Source organism: Vipera berus, assembly GCF_964194415.1.
Source record: "Vipera berus genome assembly, chromosome: 2".
NCBI classification, from domain to species: Eukaryota; Metazoa; Chordata; class Lepidosauria; order Squamata; family Viperidae; genus Vipera; species Vipera berus.
The window spans coordinates 199,814,707-199,833,666 of NC_138203.1; the positions used below are offsets into that span (position 1 = coordinate 199,814,707).

General features: G+C 35.4%; 1 protein-coding gene across 1 annotated transcript in view; it reads left to right on the top strand.

Annotated features, from left to right (window-relative positions):
- Window positions 1–18,960, top strand: part of RAPGEF6 (Rap guanine nucleotide exchange factor 6) — a 175,229-nt gene that overhangs the window by 126,626 nt on the left and 29,643 nt on the right. Inside the window, exons 13-22 of the mRNA XM_081318027.1 lie at window positions 1,064–1,171; window positions 2,327–2,530; window positions 2,967–3,075; window positions 4,085–4,328; window positions 5,349–5,506; window positions 9,135–9,375; window positions 10,111–10,494; window positions 11,953–12,164; window positions 12,868–12,991; window positions 13,721–13,744. Coding sequence (XP_081174153.1) covers window positions 1,064–1,171; window positions 2,327–2,530; window positions 2,967–3,075; window positions 4,085–4,328; window positions 5,349–5,506; window positions 9,135–9,375; window positions 10,111–10,494; window positions 11,953–12,164; window positions 12,868–12,991; window positions 13,721–13,744 — 1,808 coding nt within the window. The remainder of the gene's footprint in view (window positions 1–1,063; window positions 1,172–2,326; window positions 2,531–2,966; window positions 3,076–4,084; window positions 4,329–5,348; window positions 5,507–9,134; window positions 9,376–10,110; window positions 10,495–11,952; window positions 12,165–12,867; window positions 12,992–13,720; window positions 13,745–18,960) is intronic.

The following is an 18,960-nucleotide window of genomic DNA, read 5'->3' on the forward strand; positions in this document are numbered from 1 at the left end:
AATTAGACAATACCGGTTTGGTTTTTCTAATTGTCATATGTTGACTTACTTTTACTGATGAAAACTAGTTGAATTTTTTGCTGCACCTTATTGGATGTGTTTGATCTTCTCTGAAGTATATTGAGAGATTATAAAAAGGAACAAATTCTGTGCAGTTATTCATGCTATGCTATCAAAAAGTAGTATCCCAAATTAAGCTTATTCTGGCTGTTCTTAATTTAAATAAACATACTTCCATCTAATTAGCTTTTGGCAAAGGAGGGTTGGAGTTGTTTTAAAAAATATGTAAAATAAAAGTAGATATATTTTATATTGTTAAAAGAACACACAATGAATAATAAAAATTGCTAGGATTTCCTTCTGATCTTTTTCTGTCCATTCCTGGACAGAAAAAAAGGAGTTCATGCTCCCTCATTTACTTCAGATGAACACTGTATATGTATAATTTTTTTAAAAAAATTACTAGTTGGTGTACTTGAGAAATTGTGAAGACATAAATAATGTTGATTATGTATACAAAGTTACCGCATTTCAAAACCTGGAGTAACATTTTATGTGGCTGGGTATTTCTTGCTGTTGATTGATAAAGTAACTGGGAAATGAATGGCCAGTATAGATGTAATTGGGCTGTAATGTATAGCTAAATTTAGGAATGTGTTCCTGTTTTCTTAGCCTTTGAACTCATTATCAGCAAAACAGCATTTGGATGTTTTGGATCTTTAAAATGTCTGAAAGTTGCAAGAAAGAAATCCATAAACCTATTTTCAATTTGAAATAATATTTATTTAAAATTATTTTATTTAATTCATACATTTGAGTGTCCTAAATTATAATTTTTTAAATTCTCTCAGGGCTCTTCTCAAATCTTTTTGAGACTACATGGATCCTTGGGTCTCTGGAGGTTACTGTATTGTACAGTACTAATGATTTTTCTCCTTTTTTAAATTCATAATTAGAAACTTTGATAAACTCATAAAATGAAATGATAAACAGTTTAAGCATTGTTTTATCTAGAAATAGCAATAGAATTGTATTGAAATGTCAACTTGTATTTTGTTCTTAGGTTACTCGAGTTGTACTGCTATGGGTGAATAACCATTTTAATGATTTTGAAGGAGATCCAGCCATGACAAAATTTTTGGAAGAATTTGAAAAAAATTTGGAAAATGCGGTAGGACCCAATATAAACTATTTTATATTATATATTTTATAGTTATGTCTTCTAAGACCACTTTAACAAGAAAAAAATCCAACCTGTTCAGAACATTTTTAGAAGGGTGTTCTACGAGTCATTCATATTTGTGTTTTGAGTGTCATTCAGGAGAGAATTTATTTTAAGCCCAAACTGTTGGGCCTTTCTTTTACATGTCAAGGGTTTTGGCAGATAACCCAGAACCAAGGTCATCAGTAGGATAGTCCTATGCAATCTGAATCTTACACAGAATAATTTGAGTGTTCTTCACTGCGGTATTCTATGCCTGTAAAAAGCTCCATTCCAATGTTGTTTTTTTAAAGAGCTGACAGGTTTTTCGTGTTAATCTTGTGGTCTGTGGGTATCACAGGATGACTGGACAGAGCTCCACTCTTCTCAGTGTTTCTTCAACTGGTCATTTGCTCATTTGTTAACTTTGGGTGTAGAAAGATCTCTCCAGTCTTTCAATCTATATAGACCTGCTTAATTCTAAAGAGGCTGGCCTTTGTTCTTGATATTCCAAGGGGGATGGGGGTCTTTACCCATCATTTTTCTAAACTATGATGAGCCAACCAAGCAGCAGTTCCTACTTAATATCTTGAGATCAGTTCACAAGAACTGTGAGGCTAGAATTATGCAAGATAGCTAACTGGGCTCAGTCTTATATTTGTATTTAGCACTATTTATGGGCCTCCGATCTCAAAGATGCAGAATTTGGAGTAGCTGTTTTTATTTTGTGTAATAAGATAGATATTTATTCATAAGTGTGGATCACAAAGTCCAGTGAGAACTGGTTCCTAACTGAGGTAGTTTAAATTCACCCTCTTTACCACTGCCTACTTGGTGTTAAAATTCTTCTTAAGGTTTCCATTGTGTCAGCTTTAGAAATTGACAGGAACAGTAAGAGTTGTGCCTAATCATGATTGATATCCATGGTGCATAGGACTCTTATCAAAAAATTCAAAATTTCGAAAATGCAAAATTTAAAACTTCCATTTGTTAATTTCATAAATCTCCAATCGGAGAAATTGAGTTACAGGTGTCTAAATGGTTATATAAGCTCCTCCTACATAATTAGGATTTCATGTTGTTTAGATGCAGAACATTCATGTTTGCTTGTCTGATCATTTACAGAAAATGAAAGGACATCTCAGGTTACTAAACATTGCATGTGCCGCAAAAGCAAAGTGGAGACAAGTCACCTTGCAAAAGCCTTCTAGAGATTCACCACTTTTCTTCAGTCTTCTTGGAGGGAGCGAAAAAGGTTTCGGTATTTTCATAGAGTCAGTGGAATTGGGAAGCAAAGCAGAAGAAGCTGGGCTTAAACGTGGTGATCAGGTGACGTGAAATTTTAACAGTTATATATTTTTTTAATCTATTTTGTTAAGTGACACACAGATAGGCATACACATTCACCTGAATATACTGACCAAGAAATTTTCTATTGGTTTCAGATGACCCTGCCAAAAAAACAAAACAAAAAACAAACCCCCACACACATTATTTTCCTTCCAATCACAACTAGAAAACTTTGTTAAACTGTGGCTTCATTTCTTGATGAAGCCAAACTATGGCTGGATAAAAGCACTAGATCTCTTATGTACTGAGGGGGAAAAAAGATAGAACTAAATCTGATGATGTTTATGATGAATAAAATGTGATTTTGTAATCAATTTTCAAGTTCCATCTGAGCCAATAATAAAGTTATCAAGTACTAAAGTATTTGAGAAACATGATTTCTTACAGGCTTAACTTATTTGTGTTATTTTTATAGGTAATGGAAGTAAATGGGCAAAACTTTGAGAACATTACATTTTCAAAAGCAACTGAAATCTTGAGAAACAATACTCATCTTTCCATCACTGTAAAAACAAATATTTTTGGTGAGTATCTTGCAGAGATGTTGACTAAGATCCTAAGTGCAGATATTTTTTTTTAAAAAAAAATTCTTCCTTGGAAGAAGGGACGGAATTTTTAAATGATAAAAAAAAATGTGTGGAACTTTTTAATCCAATATAGCAGGTAAATATAGCTGTTAAGACTGCAAGGTGTAAACTGCCTAATTCACAAGCTTGCTGTGATAAGGACCGAGTTGTTTTTTTTTAAAGCTGGACTCGCATACAGTAATTTGAGCATGATTAACATTCAGAGTTAGTTCCAGATATCTCCAGTTGAGTTCAGAGAAAACTTTTCCTTTATGTGCTCCATCAGAGATGTGCAATGTATACCCTTCAGTATTCCTTCATCATTGTCTATGGCAGTGTTCTCCTACCTTTCTGGCTCTGCGGACTGGCAGAGGCAGCGGTGGGACGGTGGAAGAGGAGATGGTTACGTGCACACCAATTTCATAAAGGCAGCTTTGTGTGTGCTTGCCCACCACTTTGGCCCGGTTTCAAACTGGCCGTGGCCTGGCAGAGGGCTGCAGATTGGGGGTTGGAGACCTCTGGTCTAGAGCTAAAGCATTGTGGGAAGGAGCTTAAGATATGAGATTTAAGACACCTATTTCACTCCTGCAGCTCCCTGTACTAAAGTATGAATTTTCTCGTGGTTGTGTATGCTAGGAAATTACCACTATTAAAATAGCATCTTATTTTTTTGATCCATCTGACCTAATTTAGTGTAACATCATTATAACTTCTCAGACGGGTGGATGCTTTAAGTGTTTTAAAATAAATGGGTGGCCATCAGCTGGATAAGTTAAATAAAGTTGTCATCATGTTGCACATCATCAAATTGGCACTAATGTACAGCAAAAGGTCTGTAGAGAGAATCTGATAAGTTTTACTACTGTTCTCTTTGACTTCCTGTGAATTTTAAATACCTTTGACATTAAATACATTTTTAAACAAGCATTGTGTTCTAATAACGGATATATTTTCAACATTTTTACAGTATTCAAAGAACTACTTAGTAGGATAGGACAGGAGAAGAACGGAGTTCCACATATTCCCAAAATAGCAGAAAAGAAAAATAATCGTTACTCCATCCCAGATATTCCTGGAGATGTGGAACAAATGTTTCCACGTGAGAAAGCAAACAAGAAAATGAAAGCAAACACTGTGTCTGGAGGAAGAAACAGAATCAAGAAAATTTTAGACAAGACACGATTCAGTATCTTGCCTCCAAAACTGTTCAGGTATGATAAAATATTAGACTTTCTTTTAAGGGAACTGAAAATATTTTGAGGTGTTAAAATGAGTACTACTGGTGATCCAACTTTGTACAATCTCTTATCCTGTCAACCCTTTTTTTTAAAGGAAATCCCTGCATATCAAATTCTTCAGCTGTAGTGCTAATAAAAATTAGAATTTTCATACTAAAGAACACATCTTCACTATTACAAGTAGGATAGTATCAATACATATACAAGAACATAATGTCTGTATTTAGAAACTGAATTAAAATTTATCTTCGTGTTAGGCTCTTAGCATTCAGGGGAATGTTTATTCAATGCTGTAGAAAAGGAATTTGCTCTCAGGTTACAGGAAGTCTTTAGTTAATGATGGTATTTTCGGGATGAATTTTCTGTTGCTAAGCACTGTGGTCGTAAAGCACAAGGTCACATGACCGTGCCACTTAGCAACAGCAGTCTGGCAGTCCCTGGTTAAGCAAGGAACATGGGGGTCATTAATGAGGACCTCAAATGATCCAGCTCCTGCCAGCTTCTCCATTGACTTTGTTTTTGGGAAGCTTACAGAGAAGGTCACAAACTGTGGTCACATGTCCATGGGGCACTGCAGCGGTTGGAAATCTGGACCAATTGCTGAGTGCGCAGATCACAGTCATGTGGGGTGCTGCCTTGGCTAGAACTTCAAGGACTTAAAATTATCCTTGTTTAGTGCCATTGCAAATTTGAATGATTGCTGAATGAGTAGTTGTTAAGCAAGGACTACCTGTATCATAGTCTTGTCTTTTATACCAATTCTAAGAAGGCCAAGTAGAATAAATGTTACTAAATCTAGAGTTCCATAAATCATTTATTTCTTCATTTATGTCAACAATATGAGTGTTTCTATACAAGAAATGTTCTCCTCTGATTTCCAGTCTTTTAGTACTTCTAAGTACTGTTTGGCTTCCTCCATCACTTATGTCTTTATTAAAATAATTTATTTTTCTGGATCTTCTATATTGACAGCTTTCTAATAATCTCTTACAGTGATGGCAGCGTAAGCCAGTCACAAGATGACAGTATTGTGGGAACAAGACAGTGCAGACACAGTTTGGCAATTATGCCTATTCCTGGCACACTTTCATCCAGCAGTCCTGATCTCTTGCAACCTACAACTAGCATGCTGGATTTTTCAAATCCTTCAGGTGAAATAAGCCTGTTTTTATTGTGATATGTGTCTAAAGTTCGTCTACTATTGGAAAAAAAACCCTTAGTTGTTAATTGTTGTTTGCAAATCAGTATTATGAGTTCATTAACGCCGTATTTTTGTCAAGATTATAACCCACCTAATACTAATGTACTCTGGGCAGTACAGTCAAGTCAGTTGCAAAATAGAAGAATGAAAGTAAAAGTATAACATAAAGTAATATTGAAAGCCATTAATAAACATCATAGATATCCTTATCCTTTGAGATATCCTTAAAACCAGCTACTCTAGTTTTCAACAACAAATTCACAGTAGAGCAAAATTGCTTTAATTTGTTCATTAAGTATTATCAGGATTGGGTCCACTTAGGGATATTTGATAACATGAGGGGCATTATTAAGAATGCCTAATGTTGAAGCAGAGGGATGTTGCAACAAGCCTTCCTCTCTTGATCTTAGAATTGAATGGGTTCAATTCTGGCACGGTATTTTTTGACATGTCCTCGAGTTACTCCACTAAGGGCTTCCCAGGTAATATCAACAGTTGGAAACTGGGTACAGAATCCAAAGAACCCAGATTTCACAAACTAATTTGGGGGTAGTGTGATTCAATCAAGAGTAACTACCTTAGTTGATGCTATTATGTTGTTCAGATGTCTATTGATGGCTGTCAACTATGATCCAGTGCAGGGGTGTCAAACCCGCCACGTCATGTGACGTGCTTGTGTGGGTGCGGTTTCGGCATGATGCAACCGACCCATGGGCCGGCAGTTTGACACCCCTGATCCAGTGGGATTTAAGCTGAGTTTGGTTTGCCATATCCAGTTCAGGATTTTGGCTTGGCCAGGATGACACTTGTGTCAATGGATGACTTTAATATATTGATAATATCTCACCACAAGCTACTCCCCCAGCAGTTTCATATATATATATATATTTTCAGTGTATTTGCCATAATTGTCCCAAAGATGCTTTTTCAAGACGCAACTGGACTTTCTTGTTTTCCGTGGAAGTCGATTTGCTTCTTATCCAAGAAACTCCTTCAGCTCTTCTTGGATGAGAAGTGAAATGTCTTCAAAGAAAAAACAAAAAAGTCCAGTTGCCTCTTGAAAAAGCACCTTTGGGACAACCATGACCTGCATAATTGAGAATCTCCATAGATACTTGCTGCTGTGCCTTATCATGCATTTCTGCTTCGGCAATATCAAGAGGCCTACAGGTTCTCTCCTCATGCCATACAGCAATCTTAAAGTGTGGTCCTAGGACCCCAGGGGGATTCCCCAAGAGTCTGCCAGGGTCTGTCAAATCAAAATTATTTGCCAGCCTATGTTGAAAATAAATAAAATTCTAAAATCCTATCAAATAATTGTGAGAAATTGTAGTAATTTTAATTTTTAATGCAATAAATATCCAAAGTAATCCATGGGAGGGGGGAAGTTCTTTTGAGGTCCTCCATAATGTTTAAAAGTAGGAAGGGGTCCTGAGAGAAAAAATAAGAAGAAAAATGGATTACAGTATTGGGAGGGGGGTGCTTTTCCTGAAACAGACATACCATTCAATTTAATTTACAATTATTTGTTTGATACCAGCCACATGAGTTAGATAATTTCTTTTCTAGAGGCCATTCAGTAATTTGCAAGCTTGTGAACTATCTAAACTCATTTCCAAGTGTATGTCAGATTTTTTTAGAATCACATTATATCTTGTTTTCAAGTGATCTCCATAAAAAGGCTTTGACCTGCTTGTATTTCTGCATATTGTTTACATTTTTATCTTTAAATAAACCTTTCAGTACCATTTGTGTGCATAAGAACCAATTCTGGTATAGTGGTTGATGAATGAATGAACCTTTATTGTCAAAGTACAACCATGTATACATTGAGATTGGCTGAGCCTCCATTTGTGCCCCTACCCCCAACTCACAGTGACAACAAACTCTCCATCTTATTACACCATGTGAGCTAATTGCACAACACACCAGTTTCGCAAGTCAATCATGTATAAAGTTTATAAAATTTCCTGTTCAACAGCCCATGGATAAAAGCTGTTCTTCAGCCTGTTGGTATCGCTGGCTATACTCCTATATCTCCTACCCGATGGTAGGAGAGTAAAGAAATACCGACCAGGTTAGAAACCGAGAGACTGGGAGCTGTAGTCCAGCTTTGAGCATGAAGCCAGCTGGGTGACCTTGGCCCAGTCACTCACTGTCAGCCCTGGGAGACAGGCAATGGCAAACTACTTCTGAAATCTTTGCAAGAAAACAGCAGTAACTAGTCTAGACTGTCACCAAGAGTCAACATTGACTCAAAGGTAGACAGAAGCACTTTTGACTTTTACAAAACTTTTAGATTTTTATTATGTAAATGTTTTTATTCGTGGCATAACATCTACATTCTGACTTTCCCCCTTCTTTCATTCTGCAGCAGTTGGCTTTTACTGTAAGTATCCCAACATGATGGGTTGGGTATTTTTTAAAATGTGTATATTTTAATAGTAGCATTTATTTTATTTTATTTTATTTTATTTTTTTATTTTATTTTTTTATTTTATTTTTTTTTATTTTATTTTATTATTTTATTTTATTTTATTATTTTATTTTATTTTATTTTATTTTATTTTATTTTATTTTATTTTATTTTATTTTATTTTATTTTATTTTATTTTATTTTATTATTTTATTTTATTTTATTTTATTTATTTTATTTATCAATCAATCAATCATTAAAATTGTTTGCCTCCCACCTCATCTCAAGGCTTCATTGAGACAGTAGATTTCAGTGTTGCTCCATGTATTTTTTAAAAGCTGCCATGTTAGGAAAACAAACATTTAGACAAAGCCTTCTAAATGTTTTTCTGTATGCAGAGAAATTGTTTTATATGAATAGAGATTATGAATATGATTCTCTCTTCCAAATCTGCAACTGAAATATAGTGAGAAAGTTTTCATCCTTATGTTTTCTCTGCATATTTGAATCAGATTCTAAGATGAAACCATGCTTGTATATCATTCTATAAAGGTTATTTTAGAAATTCAGTCTTTTGCAGAGAGTTTGTATATTCATGTTTGTTCAGAGTACAAACATTAGAAGAAAATTAATGCCAGTCCTTTTAAATTATATTCCCTTGCCCTCTCTCTATTGGCTTTTCCAAACCAGAAGGTATATCACGTAATGATGCTGTTTAACAAAGAATGAATTATCCATAAGGACAAAGTAATCAATACACTATACTTGAAGTTTAGTAAGCTTTATTGATTTATGAGACACTTCTTCTCATAATCCACATCAATTGTAACAATTACAATTTTTTCCTTGGTAACACTATAAAGCAAAATATCAGATAAACAGTAACCTGGTTGATAGCCATTAGGAGGATTAAAACATCCAAAATAGTTACAGGCTTTTAAAAGGCTTTTTATAAGGGGTTTAGATCTCAGAGAAATGACGTATAGTGCAAGGTCTGTTTGCTTTATCCAAGAACAAAATAAATACACGTTTATGGAAAATATTTTATTGCAAGTCATTTTTCTATAGAGGCTAAAAAAGAAATATGTATAATTAAAAATAGCAATAATATATTATACATGGAAATAAGTTAACACTTTAACTCTTCTGTTTTAACCCCAAGACATTCCTGATCAGGTTATAAGAGTCTTCAAAGCTGATCAACAGAGTTGTTACATTATCATCAGCAAAGACACTACAGCAAAAGAAGTTGTAAGCCACGCAGTACATGAATTCAACTTGACAGGAACCCCAGAGACCTATTCTCTGTGTGAAGTTTCTGTGAGCACGGAAGGAGTCATCAAACAGAGAAGGCTTCCCGACCAGTTCTCAAAGTTAGCAGACCGAATTCAGCTCAATGGGAGGTAAATATTTAATTCTGCAATTGAGTTAGAGAAGAAAATACTAAAAATAAGTAGCATTTCTTAACTGTAAACAGATTTTATTGCCTTTGATTTGGTACAGATTATGTTAAATAAATGCAAAGTAAATGCAAAGTAAAAATGAAGTGTTACATCCACAGATATTTTTAAATTAAAATATAGATAGGTCATAATATAGAAGTATAAAATCATAACAACAACAACAACAAAATAGTAGCCGAGTAGCTGAGAAATACTGCCTAAGAGATAAAAATATTGACTCAGCCTAGCTGTAACTCTAAAATTATACATTGATGCTCTCCAAAAAGAACCATGGGCTTCTGGGAAAATGAAAAGTCTGTTTTAGAATTAACTCCCAGAGAATAGTCATGGAAAAATAGTGCAAGCATAATTATGTTTTTGTGGAAGGTCGAGCGTAACTTTATATGAGTCATTTATATAAAAGCCTTATGATTGGTGATGAAGAGTAATGGGCAAAACTATCCAGTCTCTCCATTTGTATTAATGAGCTTTTCTCCTATCCTTTCCTTCATTCTACAAATTGCATCTAATCACAGTGATTTTGAAGGGATACTGAGCGCAGCAGGGTGAAAAAGGGAATATTTTGCCTTTGATAGATGCAGCTTCTTCGATGTAATTTAGTTTATTACATGGGACTAGACTCCTGCAAAGTTACTAACTGTATTAAATCATATATGCTTCTCACTGTATTTTTAGGTATTATTTGAAAAATAATATGGAAACAGAGACTCTATGCTCAGATGAAGATGCTCAAGAATTGCTAAGAGAGAGCCAAATTTCACTTTTACAGCTGAGTACTATTGAAGTGGCTACTCAGCTCTCGATGAGAGACTTTGAATTGTTTCGAAACATTGAGCCTACTGAGTATATTGATGAATTATATAAGCTGGATTCTAAAACAGGAAATACTAACCTGAAACAATTTGAGGATGTTATTAATCAAGAAACGTTTTGGGTTGCTACGGAAATCCTATCTGAAACAAATCAGCTGAAAAGGATGAAGATTGTAAAACATTTCATAAAAATCGCTCTCCATTGCAGGGAATGCAAGAATTTCAACTCTATGTTTGCTGTTATTAGGTTGGTTATTTTCTTTTTAAAAAATAACAGAGTAGCAGGGAACTGAAGTGTGGAATATAAGTGGATTTGAAGAGCATAGACTTTATCCAACAAACTGAAAAGTTATTTGCAAACTTAAGATGAACATGATACCTGCAGTTTTTGTTTGATTTTTACTTCTCAAACAGTAATAGTCCTAGGAGGTTGGCTGATGTTGAAAATTAATGCCTGCCCACAGTCCCTGTTGGCCTGATTGTGCTCTATGATGCTGGCCTGTGGCCCCTGCAACCGTGCCCACAATCCTTAGTTTCCACCTGTGGCACCTGCACATCCTATTCTCTCCCCAATGCTCCTTGCACAGGACTCCCTTCTGGTTTAATGAGCCGTGTGTTCCAGGGATTGACAGCAACTGGGAATGCTGGGATGTGACATTGTACTTTACAACTGCATCACTTAGCAATAGAAATTCCAGTCCCAATTGCTATGGCAACCCAAGGACTTTCTCTAGTGGGCTTGTTGGCTAGACCTGGAAACTGGGGGGGTGGGGGGGCGGGGCAGGAAGAACAACTTCCCCATTGTTGCCAAGAAAATGGACATGTCCATGTAATTCTGAAAAGTTGAGTTCGACTCAAAAGAATCTTTGTATTTGAAAATATTAACAATCAGATCTACTTAGTTTTTCATTTTGGTAGAAATTATTTATAGATAAATACTGCCAATGTTTTAATATGATTTTAAGTATTCCAGAGATTACGAGCCACAGTTCTGTCACTATTTTTAATCATAAAGTATTGTTAGGAGAGCCAGTTTGGTTGTAGTGGTTAAGGCATCAGGCTACAAATTGGGAGACTGTAAGTTCTAGCTCTGTCTTAGGCACAAAGCCAGCTAGGTTCCCTTGGCCAATCTCTTTCAGCTCTATGAAGAAGGCGAGCGCAAACCACTCCTAAAAATACCTTGCCAAGAAAACTGCAGGGACTTGTCCAGGCCAAGAGTCCAAACTGACTCAAAGGCGTGAAATAATAACAATACTTTGGTAAGAGTTTTTATCTCAGTTAAAGCTATCCAGAGTTTTTGCTTAATCCAAGCTATTATTTATCACCTCCAGTGTAATATTATCTGCAGTTTTAGATGGAAACCTATCCTCTGCTACAGAGATGTAAGGAGAAAAAAAAGAATTGTTTTGTTTCATTATGGTGGTGCTCCATCACATTGCAAGATATAAGATTTGCAAAATCATATCTTGGTAAGATGCTGATGGGCAAGAAGTAGTTTTCTCAAAGCTCAGGGATTTCTGGAAGTAGTTTTGTAAGAAATTCTTTCTTCCCTAACATTTGCAGGTGGGAGATGCTGGCTCTCCAACAGAAAATAGAGTATCTATGCTTTTGTTAAAAAGTTGCTCTTCTAAAGGTATACTTTTTTTTGATAAAGCAGATCAGTCTTTAATACTTACAATACTAACTATTAAATAATTTCTTGCAGTGGTCTTAATCTGGCACCAGTGGCTAGACTCAGAAGTACATGGGAAAAGTTACCAAGCAAATATGAAAAACACCTTAGAGATCTTCAGGATCTTTTTGATCCATCTAGGAATATGGCAAAGTATCGCAATATCCTCAGCAGTCAGAGCATGCAGCCTCCAATTATTCCATTATTCCCAGTGGTCAAGAAAGATATTACATTTCTACATGAAGGCAAGTCTGGACATTAAAAATATAAGGCATTCAGTTATTTCTATTTTAAAGCCCTATGGTCCACCAAAAATGAATTTCACCTTTCCACTATGAGCAGAGGCCTACCTTACCTATGCAATATATTATACTTAGTCACAAAATCAGGCAGTTACTTACTTAGACTGGATTTGTCATTTTTGTACATCTATTGACTTCTTCCCAATGGGATAAGCAGATGTTTTACTGTTATTTATTAAACTTGTATTCCTCCTGGCTTCCAAATGTTACGAGGAACCGAGGTATGTGTAAAGAAAAAAAGTCTCTTTTTGATAAGGATCTGTGTTTAAGAATCGATTTTCAGACTGAAAAAGTTGAAAACTCTCAGAAAAATAAACATCAGTTTCCCAAACTAACAAGTAGTGGTGGAAATTAAGATAACTCCCTTGCTATCAGTTCCTTTTATTGTTGAAAATGCAAAGACAGTTCATATCTATTGTTACATGTTCTTTTTGCTGACAACTGCTGATGTTAAAAAAAGGGTGTGCACATTTTGAGATTATGATTGGCACCTGTCCCTTGCCTTAAAGCTTCTTGCAACTTCTTGCTTGCATTCAAGACTATTAACGTGTAATAAAGTGCTGTGATACTAAAAGAAGTAAGTTGACAGCCTCAGAAGTATGTTCAAAAATTTTAAACATTTCCCCCACATATTTTAATTGTACAGGAAATGATTCAAAGGTGGATGGTTTGGTAAATTTTGAGAAACTGAGAATGATTGCTAAAGAGATACGGCAGGTGGTCAGAATGACTTCTGCTAATATGGATCCTGCTGTGATGTTCAGACAAAGGTATGGAATTAGAAATAGAAAAGTGTGGGATGTAAATAATTGCATGGTTGTATTTCCGTGTTTATCTTTTGTTTAGTTTCATTGTTAACACTTATGTAAATGTGAATGGAAAGCAAACATATATGTTCTGTTAATTTTCAATACTTGCATTGAGGTCTGAAATGATTGTATAGCTAATAAATCTTTTTTTATGTTGCTATATTGCAGTGTATGAAATTTTAGATTAGGAGTCTTACCTTGCACAAACTAGAACATAACTCAGCATGTCTAAATTAAATCATTTTTAAACTGATAATTTTGTAACTCAGTATATTTTTAAATAGTACTGTTGGGTCTAAAATCATGTTAGATAGTGTTCATTACCTTTGAACCTTGTGCATATGAAACAAGATGAAAAAGGGACTATTTCTAGAAAACAATACCCACATTGAATTGGAAGCTCCTCTGCCTGTTGTCCTGTTCTGCAAACATGGTCCTTGAAGCCCAGATCTTTTGTGTGTGAGTGTGTGTTCTGTGTTCACCATATATTCTAACAAGTTTTGTCTCTGTGTTCCATTGTAAAAAATTGTTTTACTGGTTTGAAAAGTGTTTTTACCTGATCAAAATTTTCGTTTATTTTTCCTGTCTACATCATTTTCCTTTCTGATTCTCAACTGTGATTTCCCCTCCCCACCCCTTTGCTTTCTTTTTTTAAATACATGCTTCATTGTATATGGCTCTTGGTTACAGGAAGAAGAGGTGGAGGAGTTTGGGGTAAGTGCAGAGATTAATGCAACTAAGCCTTTAAGCAAAATTATGCAACTTTTAACATTCTGCATCATCATTAATGCATGCATCTCAGCAACAGCATGCATTTTATTAACCCTGCAATACTTGTTCTAACTATTTCTAAATTTAAGATAACACAGGTTTATGATGACAAATTGGAACCCACACATTAATAAAATCAAAATTATATGCAAATCATAGTGATTTTATTTATTTTAAAGTCCTTGAAATTTGCCCAATGTAGGCTCAGATAAAATCTTTTTATTAACAGCTGATTTATTCTAAGTATTGGTTGAAGATTTTTTAAAAAAAAACACGGACCACACATTTACAAATATCTGTTAATGGATATCTAACACATACACACATGCCAGAACTTTAGAGAAATTCCATAGTTTATAAATTCCTTGAAAAATATGCTTACGCTTTTAGTTGGACTGTACGCCCCTAATCAACAACAACAGGCTGACTTTTTTAGTTTACTTCATACAAAGCTTACCCAGTTGGATTATAAATCTTTTATTTTTATGGGGGACTGGAATGGTGTTTTGGATGTACAGATGGATAAGGCTGGAGCTTTTAAGCGCATTCCAAGTCATGCTAGACTGCCTAAATCTTTTTTTGAAATGAAGGATGACTTGGAACTGCGAGATATTTGGCGTGAGAGACACTTGCAGGAAAAGGATTATACTTTTTATTCTGATAGACATCAATCTTTTTCGAGGATTGATTTTATTTTGGTGACTAATGACTTTTTTTTGAGGACTAAAAAGGTGAAGATTTGTGCAAGAACTATCTCTGATCATAGTCCAGTTTGGTTAGAGATTGATAAGGAGAAAAGAGACAGGCGCTCGTGGCGCGTAAATGAGAATTTGTTTAGAAATCAGAGAAATGTGGAAGAATGTAAACAGCGGATGAAGGATTTTTTTGAAACTAATATGAACAAAGGTACCTCTATGGATATGGTGTGGGATGCTAGCAAGGCCTACATGAGAGGGGTGTTGATATATATGAATAATAAACATAGACGTGCTGTGGAAGCTAGGAGGAAAGAACTGGAGAATGAAATAAAGGAAAAAGAAAAGGCTTTGATTTTGAACTCAAAGGATGTGAAAACTAAGGAGGCTATTAAATTGTTAAGAGGACAATTTGATAAATTAATGGCTGACCAAGTGGCAACCAATTTGCGGTTTGCCAGGCATAATACTTTTTGCAACGCTAATAAACCAGGAAGATGGTTAGCTTATAGATTGAGGAAAAAACAAAGGGCTTCTAATATAGACAAGATTGAGCATAAAGGAAGGGTTGTGTTTCAACAGGACCTTATTAAGGACGCTTTTGTGGATTTTTATTCTAAATTATATGCTAAGGAGAAAATTAATGAAAAAGACATTGATATATATTTGGAAAATGCTAGCATTCCGGTTCTTACGCAAGAACAAAAAGAAGGGATTAATCAATTGATTACAGAAGAGGAAATTGTTACAGCAATTAAGGAATTGAAGGTGGATAAAGCACCAGGTACGGATGGTTTGACTGCGGCCTATTACAAAAATCTACAAATAGAGATGATAAAACCGTTAAAGGAACTGTTCCAGACAATCCAGAGGGGGGGAAAGGTGCCACCGTCTTGGAGAACAGCTTTTATTTCCTTGATTCCGAAGGAAGACCAAGATGCTACTCAAGTTAAAAATTATAGACCGATATCGCTTTTAAATACAGATTACAAGATATTTGCTAAGGTTTTGGCTAATAGATTGATGAGGGTTCTGCAACAGGTGATTCATGGGGACCAAACGGGGTTTATTAGTGGTAGGCAAATGAAAAATAATGTGAGGCATATAGTTGATGTGTTAGAGTTTTTGGAAAGGAACAACCAGATCTCTGCGGCGCTAATTTTCTTAGATGCTGAAAAAGCTTTTGATCAATTGAATTGGCAATTTTTGTTAAAAGTTTTAGACAAAATGGATTTTGGGGAAAATTTTTTGCAACTGATTAGGGCATTATATCAAAAACAAACTGCCCGAATTATAGTTAATAATAGCTTGACAGAAGCATGTAATATTGAGAAGGGCACAAGGCAAGGCTGTCCGTTATCGCCCTTGTTATTTGTGTTAACATTAGAGATATTATTGGTTAAAATACGGAATTCGGAAAAAATTAAGGGGATACAAATTAGAGATCAGGATTATAGATTGAGAGCATTCGCAGATGATCTGGTTGTTACAGTGACCCAGCCAGAGAACTCTGTTGTGGACCTGATGGAGATAATAACACAATATGGGAAGGTTTCTGGATTTAAAGTTAATACACAGAAAACCAAAATTTTGGTCAGAAATATGACAGTTTCGCAAAAGGCTCTTTTAGAAGGACTAACTGGATTTGAGATTGTTAAAAGGGTTAAATATTTGGGGGTGTTTTTGTCGCCCTCTAATACAAAGTTATATAAAAATAATTATGAAAAACTATGGGGGAAAATTCAAAAAGAATTGGAGAATTGGGAAAAATTGCAATTGTCTTTGTTGGGACGGATTGCAGCAGTGAAAATGAATGTCCTGCCTAAATTTTTATTTCTATTTCAAATGATACCGATTCTTAAGAAAGATTCTAATTTGGAGGAATGGCAGCGAGGTATCAATAAATTTGTCTGGGCAGGGAAAAAGCCACGAGTTAAACTTAAGATTATGCAGGATACTCGTGAGAGAGGTGGGCTTAAAATGCCCAATCTTAAACTATATTATGAAGCTGCTGCATTAGTAGGAATAAGTGATTGGATTAATTTGACACAGAAGAGATTATTAAATCTTGAGGGCCATGATTTGTTGTTTGGCTGGCATGCATATTTGTTGTATGACAAGAAGGTAGACAATGTGTTTAGAGTGCATATTTTAAGACAGGCATTGCTGAGAGTTTGGAAGAAGTACAGACATAAGCTAGATTGCAAGATACCACTGTGGGCAATTCCAAAACATGCAATAGAAAATATACATGCTGGTTTCAAACATGATGTGACTACGTACAAGGAGATCCTAAGTTTGGAAAGAAATGTATGGTGTTTGAAATCATATAGTCTCTTGCGAGAAGAGAAGGTTGTTCAAAACTGGTTCCAATATACTCAGTTACGGGCCAGGTGGAAAGAAGATCAGAAAAATGGTTTTACAATGACTGATGAAAATTTGATAAAGCAAATTAGAAATCAGGGACCGGCACATATTAAACGGATATATCTTGCATTGATAGAAATTGACTCAGAAACAGAACTTGTTAAAGACTGTATGATAAAATGGGCCCAGAATATTCAAGAAGTTATTACAATGGACACGTGGGAAAAGATCTGGGTGAGGAACGTAAAATTTACACAAGCTCAAAATTTAAGAGAAAACTCTTACAAAATGTTTTATAGATGGCATTTAGATCCCAAAAAGCTCGCAAGTATGTATCCGAATTATCAGCCTAAATGTTGGAGGTGCGGTGATGAAGATGCAACATATTTTCATATATGGTGGACATGTAAAAAGGTTAAGGCCTTTTGGATAAAAGTTTGGTGGAACATGCAGAAGATTTTTAAACAGAGGATAAAGTTTTGTCCGCAACTTTTTTTGTTGGGAATAATTACAGATGCTACAGTTGTGGACACTAAGTTGATGTTGAATTTAATTACGGCAGCAAGACTCTTGATAGGTCAGTATTGGAAGAAAGAGGAATTGCCGTCTATAGAAGAGTGGACTTTAAAGGTTTCCGACCTGGCAGAGATGGCGAAGATTTCGGCCTATTTGAAAGATCACTCGCAAGAACGCTATATTATGGAATGGAGAAAATGGATTGAGTTTATCCAGAATAAGTATAGGGTTAAGAAATTTTATGTAGCATTTGAATAAGTCTTCTTTCTTTTTTCTTCTTTTTTTTTTCTTTTAGTTTTTTTTTTATATATATATATTTAATATTACTAAGGTTTGTTTTATCCTATATAAGCTAGAGAGTGATGGATTTTAGAGCTTATAGTTGTTAGTATATGATTGTTTATGATTGGTTTTCTTTTATATATACCTTGTATTTAGCTCTGGGAAGTCGGGGGGGGAGGGGGGGAGGGGGGAGAGGTAGGGGGGGAGGGTGAAGGGAGGGGGAGGGGGGGTTTTAAAGAAAAATTGTATGTTAAAACTTTTCAATAAAAAAAAAAAGAAAAATATGCTTAGGAGTGGAAAAAGAATTACTAAATATTGTTGCCATGAGATGTGCCAGGAATGGCCTGTATTGAAGTTGAGAGAGGACCAATTTCCACAGATTAGGCCAAGTATCTTCAGAAGCCATGCATAGCTCTGGTATTAGAAGCAACAGCTTAACCATTGTCCTTATGGAAGCGATCCTGCTAAAACACATAGGAATTCCAGTAAGATACAATAAATTTTTTCCCTAATGTATTTGCACTCGGCATATCTGAAATACTATATTCATGTATATAGAATTTGACTATTCAGCTGTGCTATTTTCATGGAAATGAAAACCACTCTAATCTATTATATATGTTAATTTAGGGACTATGATTCCTTTTCTTTCAGTCTTTGTATAAGTAGCAAAAATGTAATGTATTCCATATCTTGAAGGCATATTTAATGATGCAGTGACCAATATTTATTTATTTTATTTATTAATGGGATTTATATCCCGCCCTATCTCCCGAAGGACTCAGGGCGGCTAACAACAAAACATATAATAAGTACAGAAAATAAGATAAAAATAAAATTAAAATCATCTGCAATAAATTAAAATTAAAAATTAAAAATAAATTAAAAATTGTAAATATAATTAAAATGCCTGTCAGTCCAGGTCAGCCAGGTGGAAAAGGAGTGTTTTGAGGCTGCGGCGAAAGGACTGGAGATTTTGGGCCATCCGAAGCTCAGGGGGGAGCTGATTCCATAGGACTGGCGCTCCCACAGAGAAGGCCCTCCCCCTGGGGGTCGCCAGCCGACATTGCTCAGCCGACGGTACCCTGAGGAGGCCTTCTCTGTGTCTTTAGTCTTTTTGCTATCCCGACACAGTAGTATGCAGTGAGTCCTGTTCTAGGGCCATCTGGATGTATGTCTTGCATAATAGCCAGTTTGGTCTAGTGGTTAAGGGTAACAAGCTAGAAACCAGGAGACTATAAGTTCTAGTTCTGTCTTAGTGTTGAAAGCCAACTGGGTGACTCTGAGCCAGCCACTCTC